The following is a 22190-nucleotide window of genomic DNA, read 5'->3' as shown; positions in this document are numbered from 1 at the left end:
ATTTACTCTCTTATAAATATACAAGAATGCAGTTATTTATTGTTCAACTGCTGCTTTATTATAGAAAGCTCTTGTTCTCACACTCCTCACTATCTATGTATGGGAAAGCTTCAGCTTGGAGCAGAGGTGGAAATCTTGGTTAAAAAATGTAAAATCAGTTGCTCCTAATAAACCCTTATGCACTGAAATACAGTTTTTATAATGTTATCAGGAATATCAAAGTGGATTTGGTACTTTTTGACATTATCTTAGGCTTAACAACCTCTCGTTACCAACTGTTCTCCATCTTCCTGAGATAGGTGAAGCCAAATCATAGTGAGATCAGCCATGAAACAGAAGAGGGATGGGCCAAAAGCTCCTCTCACCCTTGGTCAAATCCATCCCTTTGCAAGGAACAACCGCACTGGACTCAGTGGGACTTCCTGAAGTGCACTGGGTTCATGCTGCCCCTCTGCAGGGAGAGTAATTTAATTTCCACAGTGATACTAGTGCTGCCTTCACTGTGAATGAACCCCAAATGTGTAATTTTACATCATCACCTTGATTCTCAAAGCCTATTTTCTGGATAAAAAGATTATATATCTTAAAAAGCTTTTAACTTAAACCCCAAAAGTGAAGATGAAGGAGTGAAGAGTAGAGAGAGAGAGAAAAGACAAAAGGTTACCAATAACACACACTAAGGATTTTAAATAAATATTTTAATTCTATTATTGGCATTTACAGGTAGAAAGCATACAGTATGTTACAATTTTATCAAAATGTGAAAAATATGGATGTTACATAAGTAACAAATGTAAAAAAAGTATTTTTCTTACCTTCCCTGAAAGTAAGAAAACTATTCAGCATAGGAAAATATTGATATAAAAACACAGCTTAGGTAAAAAAAAAAAATTGAAGTTTTTACACAGTACAATAGGTTCATCAGATCTGCATGAAGATGTAAAGACTTTGTGGGGTTCTATTTTACCTAAAACTTTAGGGAACTGGGGGCAACTGGTAAGCTACATTAATGAATCTACAAGTAGTTTTCCCTCATATCTGCTCCAAAATGCTAGAGTGCAGTAATTTTCTATACAATAAATAATTCTTCAAAGTTTCCATCACAGAAAATCATAGAATGTAGAAAATGCCACTCCAAGGTCACAAAGGCAAGGCAGTGCTTTAATAATAATTATGATAATACTTATTATAGTGCTTTATAATGTCGAAGCACTTCAGATGAGTTAAACTAATTAGTCCTCACACCACCCCTGTGAGGTAGGGGAGTAAGTGTTGTTCCTACCTTTCCATAGTACAGATGGGAAACCAGAATCAGGGGAGAAGCACGAACTGCAGCAGCAGCACAGTCGAGATGAGAGGCCAAGAAATGTGGGAATTGAGAGGTTTTTCCCTTGCTCTTGCTGCTGCGAGCCAGGGTGCTGGGCTGGGCTGACAAATGCCCATCACTCCCCTCCCATGGGAAGCACTGAGGGGGGCAGGAAGGGACCAGGGTTAAGTAAGCATCCCCAAAAATTCATAGAGATTCAGAAGCTCTCACACAACTTTGTCAAAAAACCAAAACAAACAAAAAAAAAAGGAAAAAGAAAAAAGAAAAAGAAACAAACAAACAAATAGACGAACTGAAAAGGAAAAAAACTCCTAAAGTGCTGACTGGCTTGAGCTGCTTCTAGCACCTCTTGTATGGAATAAGACTTACAGCACTGTTGCCAGCAATTATTCAAGCTGCTTTCATCCATAAAGTCACATGTGAGCAACTGCAGGATATGGTAACTACATTTTCTGAGACACCTTACTACTGTTATTCCTTCATTCACCATCTTTCTTCCACACACTTCTTAAGGAAAATTAAATCCTCAATACTCTTGCATCGTAAAACATGTTAGTATTTGGAGACAATATGCACATCCTTCACAATTAAAACAAAAAAAATTAGTTCATTTTCAGAACAAAGCATTATTAATTTAAGAATCACGAACCAAACAATGGGAAACAGGAAACCCCTTCCAAAGGCTGCATGCCGAATATCTGGTTTGCAAATACAATGCATGCAGGAGAAATAAATTCATCCAAGCATAATTAAATTAAAAATGTTTTTAAGTCTCTTTCAGCAGCATAATGGTTATTATTTTTAAAGTCTCCTCCATCCAAACTGGCCTGGGGTTCAGATGCTGACCTTGGCTTTTCTACAACCATATAATGGTTTGACCAGCCCCTGTGGCTTTGCACTGTGGCAATACCAGGAGATAAAGCCTATACATATTGTTCTGCTTCCCCCTCCTTGGAAACAGGCTTTATTGTACCACCTTTGCCATCTTCACTCGCTGCTGCTGCTGCTTTTTCAGGAAGCGATGCCAAATCTTTGAAAACATCCACGTAATGCCCAAAGCCTGGGCCCCAGTTCAAGAGGTTGTCCCAGTTGAAGTTTCCTGCTTGCTGCCCCAGCTTCACGGGCAGGGAGCTCTCCCCGGCCCCGGCTGCCTGTGCCCCCACGGGCCCCCCCTCGCCGCGGCGGCCGGGGTAGCGCCGGGGTTTCAGCCTGGAGCCGTAGTTGTCCTCGTCATCTGCATCAGACTCATTGACCTGGGATAACTTGGGCATTCTGGAGGTGTACGTCACAGGCTTATCCCTGTCGTACTCCATCTCCGAGCAGGTGAAGGACTCATGGGAGTCGCTGTCGGAGGAGGACTCGGGTGCGGGAATTCCATCGGCCGGGTTCCTCGTCCGGGACAGAGGCCTTCTGCAGTCCTCCTCTGAAGAGGACCGGCCGTGGTCTGCACTGCAGATGCTGGGGTTTCTGGGGCGAGGCGTGTTAAGTCTCTCCACCTCTTCAATGGACAGCCCCACCGGAGGAACAGTCTCCAGAGGGATCTGCCCAATGGGCTGCTTCAGGCGACTTCCTGGTCGGGAGCTGTGGCTCGCCATGGTCTGTGGACTCTTACTTCTCCTTCCCAGTCGAGTGGCATAGTTAAAAATGCCAGGCTGGCAGACATCGTTGTGCATCTCCAGTGGGCTCCCTTCCCTTATGGCGAGGTGCAGCTCCCTCGCTGGGCTGTGCCTGTAGAACGTTGATGATTTGGAGAAGGGTGCGGGGCTGTGCCGTGACAGGGGGTTGGGAGTAGGGCATGCTGAGTGGCTTAAAGATGTTGTCCTCAAGCCCTGCCCGTAGGCGGGCTGGTAGGTCAAGCTGCTGGCTCCCAGGGGCATGGGGGACTGCCGTGCGAAGCCCAGTGGGCTGTGCCTCTGGATGGAGAACTTGGGCGTGTGGCTCCGAAACTGCTTGTAGTGCTGGATGATGTCGGCGTCCGAGGGGGCGATGCTGCTGGCATTGTCAATGTCGTAGTGCTCGATCTCGGGCTCGGGGGATGCCAGCGGGGCGCTGGGGATCGTCTCCGTGGCGTGTGGGATGTCGGTTTCATCATAGATGAGATATGGGTTTTCTCTTTCGATGATATCGGGTTTCGGGTTCCCTTCAGGCTGTTTCCTGACAGTCATATCATCACCGTAGGGTGGGATGTTGTCAGGGTCATCAAAAGCCACGTTCTCACTCCCTTTTTTCTTCTTCTGCTTTGTTTTCTTCTCCTCTTTAGGCCCTTTTGACTTCTTTCCTCGGCACTGGTTGCAGAGGATGAGGCTGAGGACCAGCAGTGCCAGGACCGTCGCGCAGCTGCCCACGATGGCCGGCACGGCCCAGAGAGGAAGGGACAGCTCAGTGGGGTGTGGGGACGGGAGGCAGATGTGGCCACCATTGATCCCTGTTCTGCACTCGTGGCCAGGGGCACACGAGACCCCCAGGCAGGCCACCACCGTCTCGCACGTCCGTCCTGCGTATGCCTCGGGGCAGCTGCAGGTGAAGCTGGCGTGTGCTGCAGGCTCACAGCTGCCTCCGTTATGGCAGGGGCTGGAGGCACAAGCTCCCGGTGGGACGCACTGGTAGGCGTACCAGCGGTTGATGCACATCAGGTCGCCCCAGCAGGGACTGCTGGCACAGATATTGGGGCCGCGGCAACCGATCTTGACCGAGGGGTCTGTTTTGGAGAGGGTGGCGAGGCTGTGCTTGCCAGCGAAGGGAAGGCTCTCCCCGCCATACTTGATGTAGGAAATGCAGCCATCAAAGCCTAGGAGAAAAAGTAACAGTCATGTCAGGACCTGAAGACTGAATGTGCACTGTCAACAGTGCAGTACAGGCTCCACTGTTCACCAAACAAGCCAAGAATTCAAATGGTTACCAGAGAAAAACATCTAGTCTAATAGTACTTAATGTCTTGAAATTGAATTTGAACAAATATGCCTTCTAGTGACTTCATTCAATATACTGAAATGCCTTTGTTTCCTAATTTTCCCATATTTCTAAAACTTCCTATCATCTCCACAGAGAAATCTGTGTGCAGCTGGCTCGGCTGTGCTAGCACCAAACATTATCTGGATGCTTCAGCTAAACCTCCTGCCTTACTGTCTCCTACATTCATGACGATACTTTTGTGTCTCTGAATCTCAAGTGACCTTTTCCCAAACTTCCCATACCCCGGTTGTTGTGCTACTCTACAACGAATTTTAGTGCTGTGAGACCTCAGGGAGATGGAATTATCCCCAGGCTCTCTGGGGTGGTTGCATGTGAGGTCTCAGGAAAATCCAGCCTTTTGCCAATCCCATAATTCTCTGTGTTCTCCAGACTTAATTCTTTCTTCAAGGGTTTTAAGGCAGTGATACCTTATGCTGATCTCTGCTTGGACCTGTGGCAAAATGGTACACAGAGACGGGTTCCACGGGTTTACTCTGTCATGAAATAGCACACTAGAGTCATATGAGATGATATTAAAGGTTTATAATCTTCAGAATTGAAGATTTAGGTTCATGCGGGAGCCAAAGCAAAAATGATGATCACCCTGCTGCACAGTTGGTGATCCCTTGCAGCAGTGATTTGATAAACAGCAATGAGGAATTCAGCAGGTCTACCCAGGTTTGAAAATGTTATTGGACACACAGCTTCACAGCCCTGGAACTGTAACCCACGTATGTTTTTGTCTGCCTTTAACGGTACTGCAGATATTTTTGACTCTGAGTTCATGCAGAGTTTTATACCACCCCTTGTAAATCCTTGGTATGTCGTACACAATGTAATCCAATATTAAAATAAAATCAAATCATATGAATATGACATTTTGGATTGTGTGTTCTTAATGGAAGCCAGACATTCCTAATTTGTCTGCCACAGCGTTGGGCAGTGGTGAGAAGTTAGTGTCCTCAATTTTCTTTGTTCCAGCTTTCCTACAAGCCTCTGATTTTTCCATGCACATGTTGCTCATAAAACATACATGTAAAAAGGATAAAGGTCATCTCAGCATCCATATGATTTCATAACACATTTCAGACAAATTCACAATACACAAGTGTAAAGTGTGAATTTGCTCCACTCAAAAATACTTTATCTGGTCACAAATCATGAAGCCAGGAACATTTTTTGATATAAAAACTCTGTGAAATCTACATCTACATTGTCTGGACTATCTCATGTTTTGCAGCTAAAAATCACTTCCATCTTTACTTAGCACTGGGGGAATGATATCAAATATGTGTTATTGACTTCTTTTGCCAGGGTTTAAGACAGTTGCTTTAACTCTTAAGGGAGACTGATTTACTTCTTAACAGCTAGATGTTGGTCAGAGGGTGATTCCTTATTGTCCTTGTTTTCTGTTGCTCAGAAATAAATCCTATTCTTCACTTGACAACAGGATAAAGCAGGAGGAAGGTGGAGTTTCAGAAAATATTTCAGTCATAATAATAACAGGCTAAATCCTACTGTACTTACCAAACCCCTATGGAGACAAAATTTCCATTTAGCATTTTTGCCTAAATGAAAGCTTTGCCTTGGTTTTCCAGATTCTGACCCAGGTAAAGAATAGATTCTTTTTCTTCTCCATTAGGATAGTAAAATTATAGCAACTGATGTACAGACAAGCAACCAAAGCCACCTCCCCATTTCCAAAAAGCCCTGCAGATGGAGTGCCTGCTTTTGGAAACAACAAGCCTGCAGTCTGTAACCCTTACTCATTCAATTTGCAGTTTTTCTGGCAAAGGATGGATGTATACTAATTACTGATGAAGAATTATAGTACTTTGGGTAACCTTAAAGCAAACAGAGACTCTTTGTTCAAATGTGCTTATGTGCACTATATTAAAAAATCAGGTGGAACAAAAATTACCTGCAACTGTGCTCTTGAAAGGTTGGCTTGATGGAATTCCTCCCAAAGAAATGGTAAGGACATTTAGGCCCCCAAAGTCCTGAGTGGCATGGAGAATGTCTCGGCTGTGGGTCTTGTCGACTGACAGGATGGTGGCAGACCCGTTCTTCTCAAGGAGGACCGAGTGCCACTGACCATCTGCAGTGTACACCTCGGGGATGTTCCGTTCCACCTTCCCAGCAACTCCAGCATCCGATATGTAATGCACCTTCCCACCTTTTATCTGAGCAGAAGAACACATAATGGATAATTTTAACATCATATCACATAACAACTCCTATACACACATCACCATCAATACAGCTGCATGTGGCTTTGGTGTAATAGAAAGCTGGGGTGTATTTTCCTCCAAAGAATTGTTTTGTACTAAAAATGCATTAATCATTTAGTATATTTGGCCAGAATTAAATACATCACATGTAGAAACCTCTGCAGAAATATTCCAGCTATATCTTACACTCATTCCCTGCCTAATATCATAAGAGAAAAACCTATTGAGAAGCCAGCTATAGGACATGCACATGACAAAACATTTTAACCAATAAACTAATAATTCTTCCTCCTCCTTCAAGGCAAGTGTGGAAAATGCTTTGCAGAGTGAGCAGATTGTCCTTGCCCAAAAATCTTGCATCTAGTTTTCATTATGACACAGTAGGAATGTATAAGGCATGGCAGGGCTTGAGTAAGAATCCCATTTAATATCTGTTTTTACTGCTAATTTGTATTTTGCAGAAAACCACTTGTATTTCAGAAAACTTCCTGAAAAGCTGCAAAGTGCCTTATTTTGGGCAAATTTTCAAATGGTGCTTACTTGAGCAAATGGCTTTAAAACTTGTGAGCTGTTAGGAAAAAAAAAGAACATTTTGGCTTTTCATCTAGGAATGACGCCTCGCAATTCTACTGAATCATGAGATGCAGGATTTCAAACCTCTTATTATAATCCCAAAATGAGATCAGTGCAAATTCTGCATTTAAGATATAGGAGCTTAAAAAGAATCCCTAAAATCCAAGCCTGCCAGTTTCTCAAATATTGCATAAATTTGGGTATGTCAGCTGATGTCCTAAGGGTGTACAGACTTGTGCAAGCTCATACACGGTGGCTCCTGTTGCAAGTTTCCTTCCATGTTCTGCATGTTAAATAAAACAACTGCTTTCCACCCTGTGTTCCTCACTGCAGCTCTGTCAGTGTGTGACCTGTAACACGAGTGTGCAGAACGTGCACACACACAGTCCAGCAAAGCCCCAGGTTTGCTGAAAGCTCTCAAAGCCTTGCATCCTTTGTTCCAGGAAAAATAATGTTCACCTGGGAAGAACTGTGAGGTGACACACCGGCTCCAAGAATGCTGCTCTCTTTTCCAGAAACTGTTAAATGTTCTGGATTCACTTCTTTAGTGATGCAAGCTGAGCACTTTGTTCATACACTTCTGAGCACTTTGTTCATACACCAGCTTTAATACAGCTGTAAGACCACGCTCATGTCTTGGCAGTAGCCTGAATGAATGCATCTAGCACGTATTCATTTATGAACACAATAATTTGGATTATTTGAAAATGGATTCTTTGAGGGCCTCTTTGACAAAGCTGCCCTCAGAGACGATGCTTTTGTTACTGGCAAACACAAGTGGCATATGTTAAACTATCACACATCCCAAAGGAAATCCTACATTTCGAAATGCAGCAACAAAGATTATTGTAAAATATTAAACACTGTTTTCCATAATCATTTATAAAAAGATTAACTGAGTCGAATATATACACATATTTATGTCTGCAGCCTGTAACTGGATCGTTAGTCTTATCTTGTCTTTTATGCTCCATAAAAATACCTCCTTGTATTTTGGTCTTTATGTAAACAGAAAGAAATACACCATATCAGACAACACCCTCCAAGTTTAAGGGAAGACTGAGCACAGCATGGCAACTTTTAATTCCACTTTAGAAAAGAACTGTAGAATTATTTACCTGTCAACAACTGATATTTTCCATATTGATTTATGACTCTTGATTTCTGTTTCTTTAAAATTGCATGTGACTAAGGCTAACAGACTCACAAATAACATACGAGGGGCATTTGGAAAAGAAAATTTCCAGAGACAGGACTGGTCCATAAATTCTTCGAGCAGGAAAAAATAAGGAATGTTCTTCTTGGTTCCTTGAAGCAGAACATATTTCTAAATTTGAAACAAATGCTGATGCTGACAGTATTGAGAAACACCCATTTCTGGGTTTTATTTAAATGGCTGAGCAACTGAAAAGTAAAATATAATGAAAAGAACGAACCACTAAAGCAAACATATTCCTAACTACAAGGATGATTCAGCTGTACTAATATTCCAAGTCCCATTTACTGAACAAATTGTTTTTCATTTGTCTTAAAACTGAGCACTATCCCTTACAGATCTATAGCTCACTGAATGAGATATCACTTAAAAGGGTTATGTTCTCATTAATTCCTGCAACTTGATATGTGCATAGAACCACAGAATGGCTTAGGTTGGAAGGGACCTTAAAGATCATCCAGTTCCATCTCCTCTGCCATAAGCAGGGACACCTTCCACTAGACCAGGTTGCTCAGAGCTCCATCCAACCTGGACTTGAATACCTCCAGCAATGGGGCATCCACAATTTCTTGGGACAATCTGTGCCAGTGTCTCACCACTCTCACATATGAGTATGTTAGCTGTAATCTGTAATCCACATTCTCTACCCTTACAATTCATAGATTTTAGAACTCCATTTATGCTAATTTAATCTGATTTCAGATGAGATTTCCAGATAAAGTAAGACAGGCAATTTCACCTTTAACCTGCTGTATTTATCCCATTATTTCTAATTGAATTACCTACAATGTGTATTTGTAGGAAAATAAGACATGACAAGGAGCTTTAGTAATAAGGAAACCCCCACATTCTTCCTTGCTGAGGGTTTTGGAGGAAGCATTTTCCACCTGCATTTGACCATTATTAATGTAACCTGCAAAGGTTTGTATCTGTCTTGCATTAAGGATCCTTTTATATCATAAGGTCCTCTGTTGGGTTCTTTGTGAGGAGTTTATATCCATCATTTAGTGACTCAAGTGCTCACAGTCTCAGTGGGTCTCATTTATTATCACTTCTCTGATTTTACCCCAATCCCAGCTACACCAAAACTAATTAACTACAAGAGGAAAAATGTGGAGGCATGGAAGCAGCTACAGAACTTGTAGCTTTTCCCTAGCACAATTTAATATCAAAACCACATGGTAGGTCTTCTCTGAGTGCTCATACTGTGGATAATAAGCGTATTAAAAGACCCAAAACCCAAGTGATAAAATTATCTGTTTTGAAGACTGACAAGAGCTGTAAACAGAAGCCTCTAAAGGTCAACTTTTGTGCCAGAGGTGGACTGAGATGTCATGGAGATCTTCATGTGGGGTGGCTTCACTGGTGTCTTCGGCCACACTGAGCGAAGTACTTGTTGTGATACCTACTCGGGGTACAAACAGCAGTGCAGAAGCCACCCTGTACTAACTACAGTTAAATTACTACAGTTTTACTAACTAGCATCATCTAGGATTTTTTTGGCAATAACCAGCACGCTGATGTTACCTCTCCTTCCTCAAACTTCTGCATCTGTTACGAGGCAAACTTCTGCTCTTTGCCCTTGCACAGCTGGGTCTGGGACTTGACACCCTCTGTTTGCTTGTATAACTTCACCAATATTAACAATGATCAGAGTGTTTGCATAAACACAGCACTAGTGCTTTCAGACAGGAAAGGTAACTCTCTTTTTTTTTTAATAATGCTTATAGAGCTCACCTAGCAAATGCTACTGGGAGAAAAAGGTTTTTTGTCTCCAAAACTCAGAATAATGAGATCTTATCTGCTAATATGACCGAGGCAGAAAATTCTTATGAAATGATGTGGTAAAAGCGTATGCCAGAGAAGTAGTGCAGACTTGCTTCTTAAACAGAGCCGATGTGTGAGGAAAGCTCCGTACCTCTGATCAGGCAGGTAGAGAATATCCATGGGGCTGCAGCTTAGAAAGTGTGAATTTCTGTATGAATTTCTTTAGAAGTCCGGGAAAAAAAAACTTGGAAAGCCTTAGAGCAGTCAAGGAAACTTGGAGCTTACACCAACCCAATAAAGGGGCTTGCCAACATCACTGCTGTACTCATTTAGAGTTATGAGTAAATGGACTGAGTCATAGCCAGGAACTGAACCATCGCTTTCTCTTGAGAAAGGTAACTCGTGCAGCAATAAGTTCTTTGATAGAAAAAAAAAAAAAGCAAACCAAAACAGTGTGGCATTTGAAGCATTAATTCAGCTATGTATCTCAAAATAATTTGATATTGACACTGGTCTATGAGTAACCTCATGAATTCAAGTTATCCTTCACTTCCTAATTTGATAAGCATGAGCCATGTTAGTAGGAATTAATGAAAACTTTTTGGCAATTGTTTGCTAGCTTAAGGAGGGCCTGGGTTCAAGGCTCAAAAAGTCAGATGATAAAAGGCCAACAGTGAAATGATTTGTTCTGTAAAGTGTAATGATGATAATAACCATGGCAATGAGTAACATTCTTGCTGCCTTAAAATGGTCACTATTTGGAGTCTAGACAAAACTGATTAGACACAAAACCATCAAGATCTTCTGATACCTTGGCAAATAGCAAGGGAATTGTTGAGAAGATGAATGATACTGGAGCAGTGCCGAGACTCAGTTAAAGGCCCAATATTTTTTAAAAGAAACAGCAAGAGAAATGGAAAAACACGATTTTGATCCCTCTGCATGAGGCAGGCCAATTAAACCAAACTCAGCATTAGCCGTAATCTTACCTTCAGGGTAGTGAAGTTGCTGCTTTCTTGGACGTGAAGTAAAACACCGTTCTCGCTTCTTGTCCTGAACTTCACTTCCAAGTGTTCCACATTCAGGGGTCCCACACCGGTGCCTCGAGCTCCCAGTCTCATCACGTAGTCTCGCTTCTTATTTGGGCTCATGTGGTAGTCGAGTCGTCCTTTGCCTTCCAGCGATAAGGCGGTGTCAGCAGTGATATCTGGGATAAGGACAGGGACGTACTGAGTATGCAGCTCATTACAGCTCTAGCCATCCTGCCTCGTAATGACCATTTTGTCTCAGAGCACAGATCAAGTTCAGAGCAGGTCAGGTGGGAGAGCAGGACTGAATGGCAATTGCAGCCCCTCTGTTCTTTGGCTTCAACCAGAATGTGTATTTGAGAGTGGGAGTGTGCGAGTAATTTACTGCTGCTATCAGTCAATAGTAAATTAAAACTCGCTAGGGAACAAGTGAGGGAGTAGGGAAAAAAATCTGGCTCTCGGAACTGCAATTCCTTCCCAGGGATGTTACTGTTTCCATTACTGCAAGTAGAGTTTCATGATATATTGAACTCTAAGCTCTTCAGGGCAGAGATAATAACTTTCTATTTGTTATGGCATAAAAAAGTGAATAAAAAATGGCAGAGCATTGACTACCAAATGCTGCTAAAATTATGGCTGAATTCTTTTGTAAAACGGCATAATAAAAACATATAAATCAGCTAAACAACAATGGGACATGTAAGAAAACAAAGCCCAGTCATTATACTACAACTACACAGAAATAAATCTCTTTGCTCTCCTAGACGATCTCATACTGATTTACAGAGCTATTCCTACGAGAGTTAATAACCCTAGAGTGTAAATGCCTTGTTTTCATTTACATTTACAATATTTTCTTGCATATAATCTATGGTCGATTTGATTAAAAGGACTTTAGTTTGGAGAGGCCATAAGCATATGAACACAACATTTACATGAAGGGGTTTTCACTTACCCTCTTACCTCCCCCTAGCAGACAAATCCCTCCTATGGGATACCTTTATTTTAGTTACGAATTATACATTATTGGGAACCAGTAGTTTTAAATGAGTGCAAGTTACCTTGAAATGTGATATACAGACCAGAAAAAAATATGCATTTAAATTGCTGCTATTTTTAGTTCGTGAAAGGACAATAGTCCATTGTGGACTTTTCCTTCAAAATTATTTAAGAGGCTAGCATGCTGCTTGTTTCCATTCTTTTATAAAATTCATTATCCCATGGCCCTGAAAAGAAACTCCTAACGGCATTTGGTTAAGCCATAGTTAGGTGTACATTTAAGAGGAAGACAGTAAAGCCTCCTCCGTACATTTTTCACAGTGCTTTCCTGTCAGTCCATCCTTGCAGTGACACTGCTGCCACGACCAATGATCGACACAGGTACCACCATGTTGGCAGGGACTGGTTGTGCAAGCACCTTCCAGTCTGGGACACCTGAAAGAAATCAGAGAAGTAGATGCTGAAGAATATGTGCATAAACTAGCAGAGAAAACATGCTGGGAAGCATCCTGCATTTGAATGGTACTCCTTTTCTTCCCCCCAGAGATGCAAAAATCGCTCTTTCCCCCATCCCTGGAAGTGTTCAAGGTCATGTTGGATGGGGTTGTGAGCAATCTGGTCTAGTGGAAGGTGTCCCTGCCTATGACAGTGGAGTTGGAATGAGATGATCTTTAAGGTTCCTTCCAACCCACACCATTCTGTGATTCCAAGAATCTCCATAGACAGTTCCTGTTTCAAAGCAGATCCCAATTTTCAGTTTCAAGTTGTAACAGTCTTACAAAAGAGAAAAGAATTCATTGACAGCCAAACTCCTGTTTCTGTTATGCCAGAGAGCAGAACCTCTTTTAGGTGCTTTTTATGCTGCAGACTGCCAGAGACTCTGTTTCACAATGAGCAGCACAAACCTGGGTGTTGAAAGAGGAAGGGTGAGCTAGGAAATTTGGACGGAGGACTGACATTATTGCTACGACTGTGACTTCAAACACTGCACTGGAAAAAACAATAGAATCAGATAGTTCATCATTTATGAAAAACTACTCTGAGGATATGAGAGAAATTCAGTGATACTTGAGAGGCAAAGTGGTAGAACAGACATTGTGGATTAAAAGGAAATAAAGGGGACTAGAAGGTTAGCAAACAGTATGAGTACAGTCAAAACCAGGTGGAATTTATAAAGAAACCCAAGAACAGGGCTACTCAATTTCAGCCTGCAAAGCAACTTTAATAATCACTGGCAATAGAAATGTAATGATGTTGCTTTTTTGAAGCCTCTGTAATCTTTTGTGAACCTTTCATCCAAATTCCCTTTCTTCCTATATTTTTCCCACTTCACAATATATTCTACAGTAATTTTTTTTACAAGAATCTCTGACAGTGTCTGAATGGGATAGCATCTGACTTTCATGACAGCTTCCTTTATTGTAAACATGGTCCATTTGATACCACATATAGCAGACGTACTGATCTAAGATTCCTTGAGCTGCCAGAGCCTGGCTGGGCTCCAGGGGACGTCCGTTGACTGCAAACTCCATTATACAGCCCACAAAATCATGGCTTTCCACCTGTCCTCTCCTTTGAAGGATGGGCTCTATGGACCTGATGCCACCAACAGTAACTCGATTTGGTTGTACATCCAGAGTCCTATAAAAGAGTTGGAAAAATAACTAATCAGTATCAGACATTAAGACAGCGATGACAACCCATAAACTGCAACCATCAGCTACAGTCTGAGAATAAAGTTCCTCTTCCAAAATTTCTATTTTACATTTAGAAGTGGACACAGAGAGATCAAAAGCACTTGAACTAACAGTTGAAATAGATATGACTCCAAATTCACATTCAGTTATTGCAAGTCAAAATTTCTATTTCAAGTACATAATAACAGTGTGCTTGAGATCATAATGAATAAAGCTTTTTACCCAATTATCATTTAGATTGTAGATGATATTTAAATAGCTGGAAGAAAGACTCATTGTTTTACAAAGATATAGCACCTCTGCTAGCAGGGAAAACGTGTGTGACAGAAAATATGATTGTGATTATTGTAAGAAATTAGCCAAAGTGATTGGGATAGAAGTTATTGTTATCACCAAAGATGCAACAGAAAGGCTATGTAATTAGTTACAATAAACACCAGAAAAAAAGTTTGGTTTTTTACTGACAAGTGTTTGCAAACTGAAAACTGTAAAAGACAACACCTGGAAATTACTGAAAACAGTGACAAAGTAACTACTCCCAGTATTTTTTTAAAGACAGCAGTAATCATGTGATATTGTTTCTTACAACTCTATAAGAAATGAGAGGTGAAGTTTAAAAGAAATAAATACATGACCCCAAATCATTAGGCAATAGATCTTACTCCCTTTTACACCACAGTGCAGACTACCCATGCCCACACATTTCTTGAGTGCCACCACAGCCTGGGGACAGAGATGGAGTCAAGAACTGAGGATTTCTGAGTAAACCCTTTGTTATGATCAAACTCCATGCAGAAATGTAGCCTGAACCAGCAAGCAGCAGCACACAAAGAAAATTTAATTTGCTTCTGCAAAGATGGAAGAAAATGACACTTGGGAGCCTTATCATTACTCCAAATTTCTCTGGCTTTACAGGGAGATTTCTTTTTAATTTTACTTTTAATTTTACTAAAAAAAAATCCAAAAACCAAACTAACCCCACAAAATGAAGAATTATTTACCAGTCAGTTGAAACAGCAACATTGCTAACAGTGCAGTAGCCTGGTTCCTGATCCTCAGAGCAGGAATCCACAGTCAGGGATGCTGCCTGCAAAAGGCACACACACAAATATGCTGAATATTATACAGTTGTAGTCCCCAACCACAATAAATATTTATGCTTAAAGATGTTATATCAGGGACTTGGCTAGAACGGAGCACTTGTACCAGCACAGCAAACACCGAGGTGTGGATTACTAACAGAGAGGGTGCCAATGTCTGCTTCATACAGACAGTCAACCAAAAACCAAGTTTTCAGATTTGGGTAGAGTTTCTTTGGTATTTGTTTGCTTTACTCCTTGAAACTGCAGTTATTTTGGCTCGAACCATATCCTACTCTTGATATGGTTAAGATAATCTGAACAGAAAGCTGCTCCCTCCAAACACAAAGGGCGTTCCTTCAGGGGTCTGACCGTGACATTAAACATATTGCTTGAACTTGATAAGAAGCATGTTCCAAAAGCTGGGAGTACAAACACTGAGGTTACTCATTAAAAATAATAACCTACCACTCAAGAGAACTCAAAAACTAACACGAAGTGGACCAGGGTAAGGTAACCCTTAGGCTGACAGGTCATGAGGGACGAGGGATCTCCACTTTGATAATGGAGAAGCATTTGGACACCCACAGTGGGACCAAGTTGATGTTTAGAGAAGTACCAGGCATCATCAGTGCTTAGAGCAGTCTTACTCTATATTACTATTATTATTATCATCTCCAAGCCATCAAGTCCCAAACAATGAAGTCGCCTCAATCTGTTCCTAGGGGAAGGTTTCCCTTCCCATGGCAGGAGTTGGAATGAGATGATCTTTAAGGTTTCTTCCAAGCCAAACCATTCTATGATTCTATGATTCTATGATTCTATGATTACCTATCTAAATCATTTACAATAAAGCTACTCATGGTACATCTATTTGTAATCTCTATAAGTCTAACTAAAGCTGTCACTAAAATCATAAAATAACTCCTGTTGATTTAAAAAGTTTTTATTTTATTCCTTATTTAGCAAAGAATTGTCTCCACAGTGATTTATTAATAACAGATGCTCTGAAAAAAGAACAAAAACCAACCCTGAAGGTTAGTTATTCCTTAAAACAAATTTGTAGAAAAATAAACATAATCTCCAAATTGTACTTATCAGTTCCTCATGTTTCAACTAGATGTGTGGTACCGTTTTACAGCAAATTTAAATCAAACGCCACCTTTAAAAATGCCTGGGTTTGTATTTTGCTTTAGATTACTCTATAGGAGCTGAGCAAGCAGCAATAGCTATCAGTATGTCATTACTCTGCAGAGGTTTTTTCTACTGCCTGCAACGAAGTTCATTAACAACAGCCTGTTGAAATCCCCACAGATTGTCCATGCTATTTCCAAATACACACTGCAGGCTGACACACTGTATTGACCAACTAAATTCATAGCTCTTAGCCCTAAATCATGCCCTACAGGACGCCTAAATTGTTCAATTTGCTATTTTTAATGAAAGCTTATCTTGAATTTCTTTCCATACATAACGAGCAAACTGCTTCTCCCAAGAAATGTCAGTCTGCAATTCCAAAGCAGATTATAGCCCTGTATAAATGAAACAATTCACGGAAAGAATAATAAGCTGGCTGCTCTGTATGCCATCACATGCATACATATTTTCCTTCAGAACATCAACAACAAAAACTGAAATGAGTTTTTTGTTCTTAGCTCAATCAGCGTAATCTCCCTAACTTACATCGCTATGCGCTGTGCAAGCCAAGCTCCAACCCCAGCTGAAGGGTAGGATATTTGAGAATATATTTTCCTTGGACCAGAGTTCATACAATTTATTTTCTAATGTTAGTCAAATGTTCCTGCTTGTTACTTAAGCATTACTCTACAGTTACCTTGCTGCATTATGAAACTTTCTATCCCGTCACTCTGCAATAGCTCAGGACTGACAACTTAATGATTTTACCAGTTTCCGATAAAATCCCACTGTGCTGTAGGAAATGACAGATTTGGAATCCTGAAGGGGGGGCTATTTTATACGGTTTTGGACACCTGGGAGACACTTTTCCTGCAGCAGAAATATCTACGACAAAGGTGATTCTTTTCACATACTGTGTTTGTAAACAGTTGACATTACTGAAAAGGTTTAAACATTAAAAAAGAACCCAACAGACAAAGATACGGATTGTCTTAAATGTTTTCTTTCAGCCTGAAGGATTCATAGCTGAAATTTTCTGTAAATAGACCTGTTTATGTTATCTCTTCTTCTATAGTCCTCTGGCATATTGACAAGTAAAACATTTTCCTGCTCTATTTTTTTGTTAAGTCTACTTTATTTATTTGCTGCAATTTTTCCTGTGTGCTCCTATACTTAGGCACTTAAATCCTATTTATAGAAATATCAGGCTACTTTAGTTACTAAAACAGGAACCTGGTGCTTTTCAAGATTAAGGTGCACCTTTGGGCTTTACCACTTGGAACCTGGGATACAAATTAAGTATCTGATACCAAGGCACATTAAACCAAAGTCATTGCTCAACATCTCAATTATCCTTCATCTTGTTTGGATACATAACTCCTACAAACATAAAAAAATTGGATTCGCAAATCCAGCTGAAGACTGGATTCCGTAGAATCCTTTATGTTGGAAAAGACCTTTAAGAGTCCAACTGTTAACCCAGCACTGTCAAGTCCACCACTAAACCATGTCCCTAAATGCCACATCTACACATCTTTTGAATACCTCCAGGGATGGTGACTCAACCACTTCCCTGGACAGACTGTTCCAATGCCTGACAACCCTTTTGGGGAAGAACTTTTTCCCAATAACCAATCTAAACCTCCCCTGCTGCAACTTGAGGCCATTTCCTCTTGTCTTGTTGCTTGTTACTTGGGAGAAGAGACCAACACCCACAATAAATGGCAATTTCGGGTCTTGCACTATGAAATGAAATGCAGTTTCAGGCTCAAGATTCTTTTATGAGAGAACAAAAAATCATCATGTAGGAAGGTCATGAGACAACCCTGGCCCTACAAAGAAACCCAGACCACAAGGAAATACATCCCTCTGCTGTTCTTGGGACATTTGTACCAATGGACATCTCACCCTGGACCTGAAGCTCTTCGGCAACAGCACCTTCTTCTGCAGCAGTTCCTGATGGGAAGTCACTACAAGGACTTAGGGGGAGCCATGCTGGCTAGAACAGTTTATTGTTTTTTATTCCCTACATCACTTCTAGCTTGAAATATATAAAACAAAAAGTGGAGCCCCAGTCATATATTACTCTTATATGACTTTAAATTCAAACATGGGAAGAATATGGGATTCCATTTCTGTCTGAGAAGGGAACTGTTGGGCAATAGTTAGTGATTATGGATGGCAAATAGATTTGGTTTCATTTCTAACTCAAACACTGTGAAGTCAAAAAGCTTGGCTTGAATTCAAAGAGCATTTGGTTTATGTTCTGCTTTGGAAATATTAAAAAAATCAGAGAAAAGGAATAGAAAACATTTACTGGAGAAAAAACGAAGGCAGGAGAGGGGTCAGAGTACTAGGCATATGGCAATCAGTTGTCCCAGTCCAGTTTTTGGCAGAGTTTCCTCCCCTCAGATACTTTCGGGGGGACAAAAAGAAAAGTAACTTCCCTCCTTCCCCCCAAAAAATTCTCATAACATAGCACCTTTTAACTTTGTACACATATGCTACAGAGGAAAACCAGGTTTTCAGTCTGATGAGATTGCTAAAATCTCTGAATTAGCTCAAGGAGGTCAGGGAAGCCTGGAATTTTAAGTTTGTCTGCTTCTATTTTCCAAATGTGGAGAAAAATTATTTTGAGGCTTTTTGTAGTTACTATGGTTAATTAGCATTCCCTGATAATCATCCCTGTAATCTGCACCAGTTAATTAGCCTCATGCGTCGTCATCTATTTCATTAATTATTCCTAGTTCTCATTTTTCACATTGAGAGGTAAGGGCACTGCACATGTTTTTTTAATTATACTTTATCTTCATCATACTAAACAAACACCGTAGGGCTTTGAGTCAGCTAGAATAAGACAGAAAGGAGGGAAGTTTATCCCAAAGCTGGAGGTTCTGCTAGCAGACACAACGTTACTGATTTTACGTTCCTTGAGTGCACAGAGAAGCCAAAGTGATTTGGCTGAACTTGTCTTAAATCCTCATTTTAGCATTTCTTACCATTCCAGCCCTCCTGGCAATGACCGTGTGGAATTGTCCATCAGACACCCTCTTAGCTGTGGTAAGCTTGTATGTGCCACTGCCAAGGTTGTAGGAAAATCTCAGCCTTTCTTCTACTATTTCCAGGGCCAGAAACTCTGCCTTCTCTCCAGTTTGGTTATCGTAGTTATACAACAACAAGGCATTACTTTTTATAGTGGCAAACTTTATATAGATGTAATTATTGTTTGGATCCATACTGGGAAACTCCATGTACGACAACTCTTCAAATCCATAGCTGTTCAGTTCACAATGATTACCAAAAACACCTGTAAAATAAAAAGCAAAATCTGGAATCAGAGGGTTTTTTCCATCACTAAGCATTCTCCCAGGAACAAAGTATAGATGTGCTCTCAACATGGTTGTGATACACAACTACTTTAAGGAACTCCAATGTATGATTAAAAACATACACTTTGAACAGAAGAATGCTGTTATCCAGAGGTGGGTGTTGACGTACATATATTAAACTTAAAAATCAAGCTACAAAGGACAGATACGTCTACTGAAAAGCAAAGTACATTTCACTGAGTTCTCTGGTTTCTTTAGAAATCAACAAAACAAGTCAGTTTGACAGTTATGTCAGACATGTTAATTACAATCAGGCATTTATTAATCCAGTTATGGAAATGAATTTGCAAATTGAGTTTATTTTTCTTTCTCCAGCTGTTATCTGAACTGTTTTCTCACTGGATGGTTCATTTTTTAGACTTCCGATAAAAGCATATGCGTGATTTAAACATTATGCCTTCTTATGTTTTTATTGATGTAAAGATTTTGGTGCATTCTACATCTTTCTTTTCAGATCTCTGTCACATAATTTCCCTTGATTTTTTTTTACTGCAGTAACAATAAGAAAAAAATCCTGATTTAATTTATGAATATTAGCTACATTTACAATGAACTCAGGAAATTAATAAACCCTGAGGAAGTGTAAAATAAAGGAAATAAAAGAGAATAAAGAAGTTATTCCACATGTTAATAGAAAAACTTATCCAGCATTAGCTACAAATGCATATTGAGAACGATATGTTTTTGAGAGGGTTTTCAACAACCTTAAAACACTGTAAAAGATTTCTCAGGTTTCTCTGTTTTTTTTATTAATCTGTTGCATTTACTTTCATACTTTTCCATATGAGCAATGAAAATTCTGGATTAATCTGCATTCAGAATCAATCTTGTTGCAGTTGTATCACGATACCTTAAAATATCTGTGTTGCCTTATGTTTTAGTTGGGTTCATTCCACAAACCAAATCTGGGATAATTAAATTCTAAAAATTATTAAACTATTTTGGCACTACTACATGCTTCTCCGATGGAAAATACTGACATTATATACAGCGGTCTTACTCTTCAGCTCTCCTAAAAATGTCTGTTATTCATCAGGAGAGCTTTGTTATCATCATACCTCCTCCTTCAGACTGAACTTTGGGATATCCTTGGTGGGAAGGTCCTTTAGCCCCGATCAAACTGTGGCTGAGCTAAGTTCCTCCTTTAGGAAGTCACTGGTCTTGATTTAAAGATTTGAAGCACCCATTCTGCTTTTGGTCAGTTATCTGTCTCTATCTATCTATCTATCTATCTATCTATCTATCTATCTATCTATCCATCTATCTCTCCTTTCTTATTTTTAGGCACTGAGTAGTTTGGCTGGATCTTGTTATGTTTCTGTGTCAGAGGGAAAGAAGCCATTACTAGCAATGACAAAATAAATACTTGTAGCGATCACATCACTTTCTAATTTCCTTTTAAAGACAAGTGAGTTAATCAAACCTATACATGCAGTTTTTCCAAACCTTGAATCATTTCCAAACCAGAAATCATTTATGCGGGTAAAAATAAATAGCAATTTGAGAAATATGAATAGGGCAAGGGGAGATGAAGAGGAGAGAAGGAGGAAGGTACTCACCAAATGGGCAGTGGCAGTAATACCCCTCCAACCCACTTTGGCAGGACCCACCATTGAAACAGGGGTTGCACTCACAGTAGTTGACAGTGGAGTCACATGTTTTCCCTGTGATTAGGGAATAAAAGCAATTTCCAGGTCAGAGTATTCAGGGCAATAGGGAAGTCAGGCTGGTATGTAGGTCACAAGGTTATGAACCAATCCTGAACATATGGCCAGGAGAGAAGGTGCCAAAGACTGGCTGTGGGATGGAGAGACGAAACACAGACAGGATGCTGGGCTGCTCCCAGCCCAGGCACAGGCATAATATGTGGGTTGGAGATACTTACTTTACTTTTCAAGTGTCTCATTGTAATTATATCATATAGGTGTATTGTTTTTCTAACTGAATTCAATTTTTTTTTTTTATCAACTGGTGTCCATAAAAGAGAGATCACGACATTAAAGGCAATGCTGAACTAAAAAATTGTAAAAATGTATCTTTTCTTCTCCCTGTTGAGTGCAAGGTACTCATTAGTGCAAAGGAGATAGAGAGCCCTCACTGGACACTCTACAGGGCATGCTGAATACAGGCTGCTATTGTACATTACATGATTTTTCTTATTTTCCCCCATCAATTAAAATCTCCTTCCTGACTTGGAGGGGGAACAGTTCTCTGGAGCTAAAACAAGCTCTCCTGGACACAGTCCTTTCCTAAGCAGACATTGTCGCATGTGGTAAATATTATTCCTCAGAGAATAAACTGAAATCACATAATTCATTTCAGCAAGGAAGGGAAACAAGAGAAAAAGTGAAGATTTTAACAGATGCCGAATACGGACACAGGGATTCTTTGTATAAAAATAAAATCTTCTTTGTATGGAAACATTAACTACAAAATTATTGATCTTCATTTCTAAGGTTTTCATTGCTTGGCTTTGATCAGTTTAGCAGCACTTCCACTACATCTCACTCTTGGAACCCATCTCCCTTCTGTCAACAGTGCCTGTGCTCAGCAAAAACTTCAAAATATCATCATGTTTCTCCCTCCTGTTTAACTGCAAAAACTGGCAAAACCAGTTAAACTCTTTCAGACCTGTCCTTGAACTTCCTCTCAGCCAGGATATATATATAAAGCAAGGGCTAAGACTGCCTTAACATTCTTATTGCATTGATAATGAATTATTTTATTTCTTACATTATATATATATGTTTAAGTTAAAAGTACAAGATGAGCTTGCATAGAGGGTGTCCATCCTT

At 40.3% G+C, this 22190-nt stretch overlaps 1 protein-coding gene across 1 annotated transcript in view; it reads right to left on the bottom strand.

Annotated features, from left to right (window-relative positions):
• Positions 1–680: 680 nt before the first annotated feature.
• Positions 681–22190, bottom strand: part of FAT4 (FAT atypical cadherin 4) — a 130213-nt gene continuing 108703 nt past the window's right edge. The window contains exons 11-18 of the mRNA XM_029964532.1: positions 20955–21059; positions 19006–19313; positions 14792–14877; positions 13555–13734; positions 12404–12528; positions 11056–11273; positions 6201–6462; positions 681–4115 (exon numbers count right to left, since the gene is read on the bottom strand). Of these exons, the coding sequence (XP_029820392.1) occupies positions 2251–4115; positions 6201–6462; positions 11056–11273; positions 12404–12528; positions 13555–13734; positions 14792–14877; positions 19006–19313; positions 20955–21059 (3149 nt within the window). The 3' untranslated portion in view covers positions 681–2250. The remainder of the gene's footprint in view (positions 4116–6200; positions 6463–11055; positions 11274–12403; positions 12529–13554; positions 13735–14791; positions 14878–19005; positions 19314–20954; positions 21060–22190) is intronic.

Source organism: Manacus vitellinus, unplaced genomic scaffold (assembly GCF_001715985.3).
Source record: "Manacus vitellinus isolate BGI_N305 unplaced genomic scaffold, ASM171598v3 scaffold_73_pilon, whole genome shotgun sequence".
Classification (NCBI taxonomy): Eukaryota; Metazoa; Chordata; class Aves; order Passeriformes; family Pipridae; genus Manacus; species Manacus vitellinus.
The sequence above is the reverse complement of the archived record's forward strand: the minus strand, read 5'-3'. Positions and strand labels throughout refer to the sequence as shown.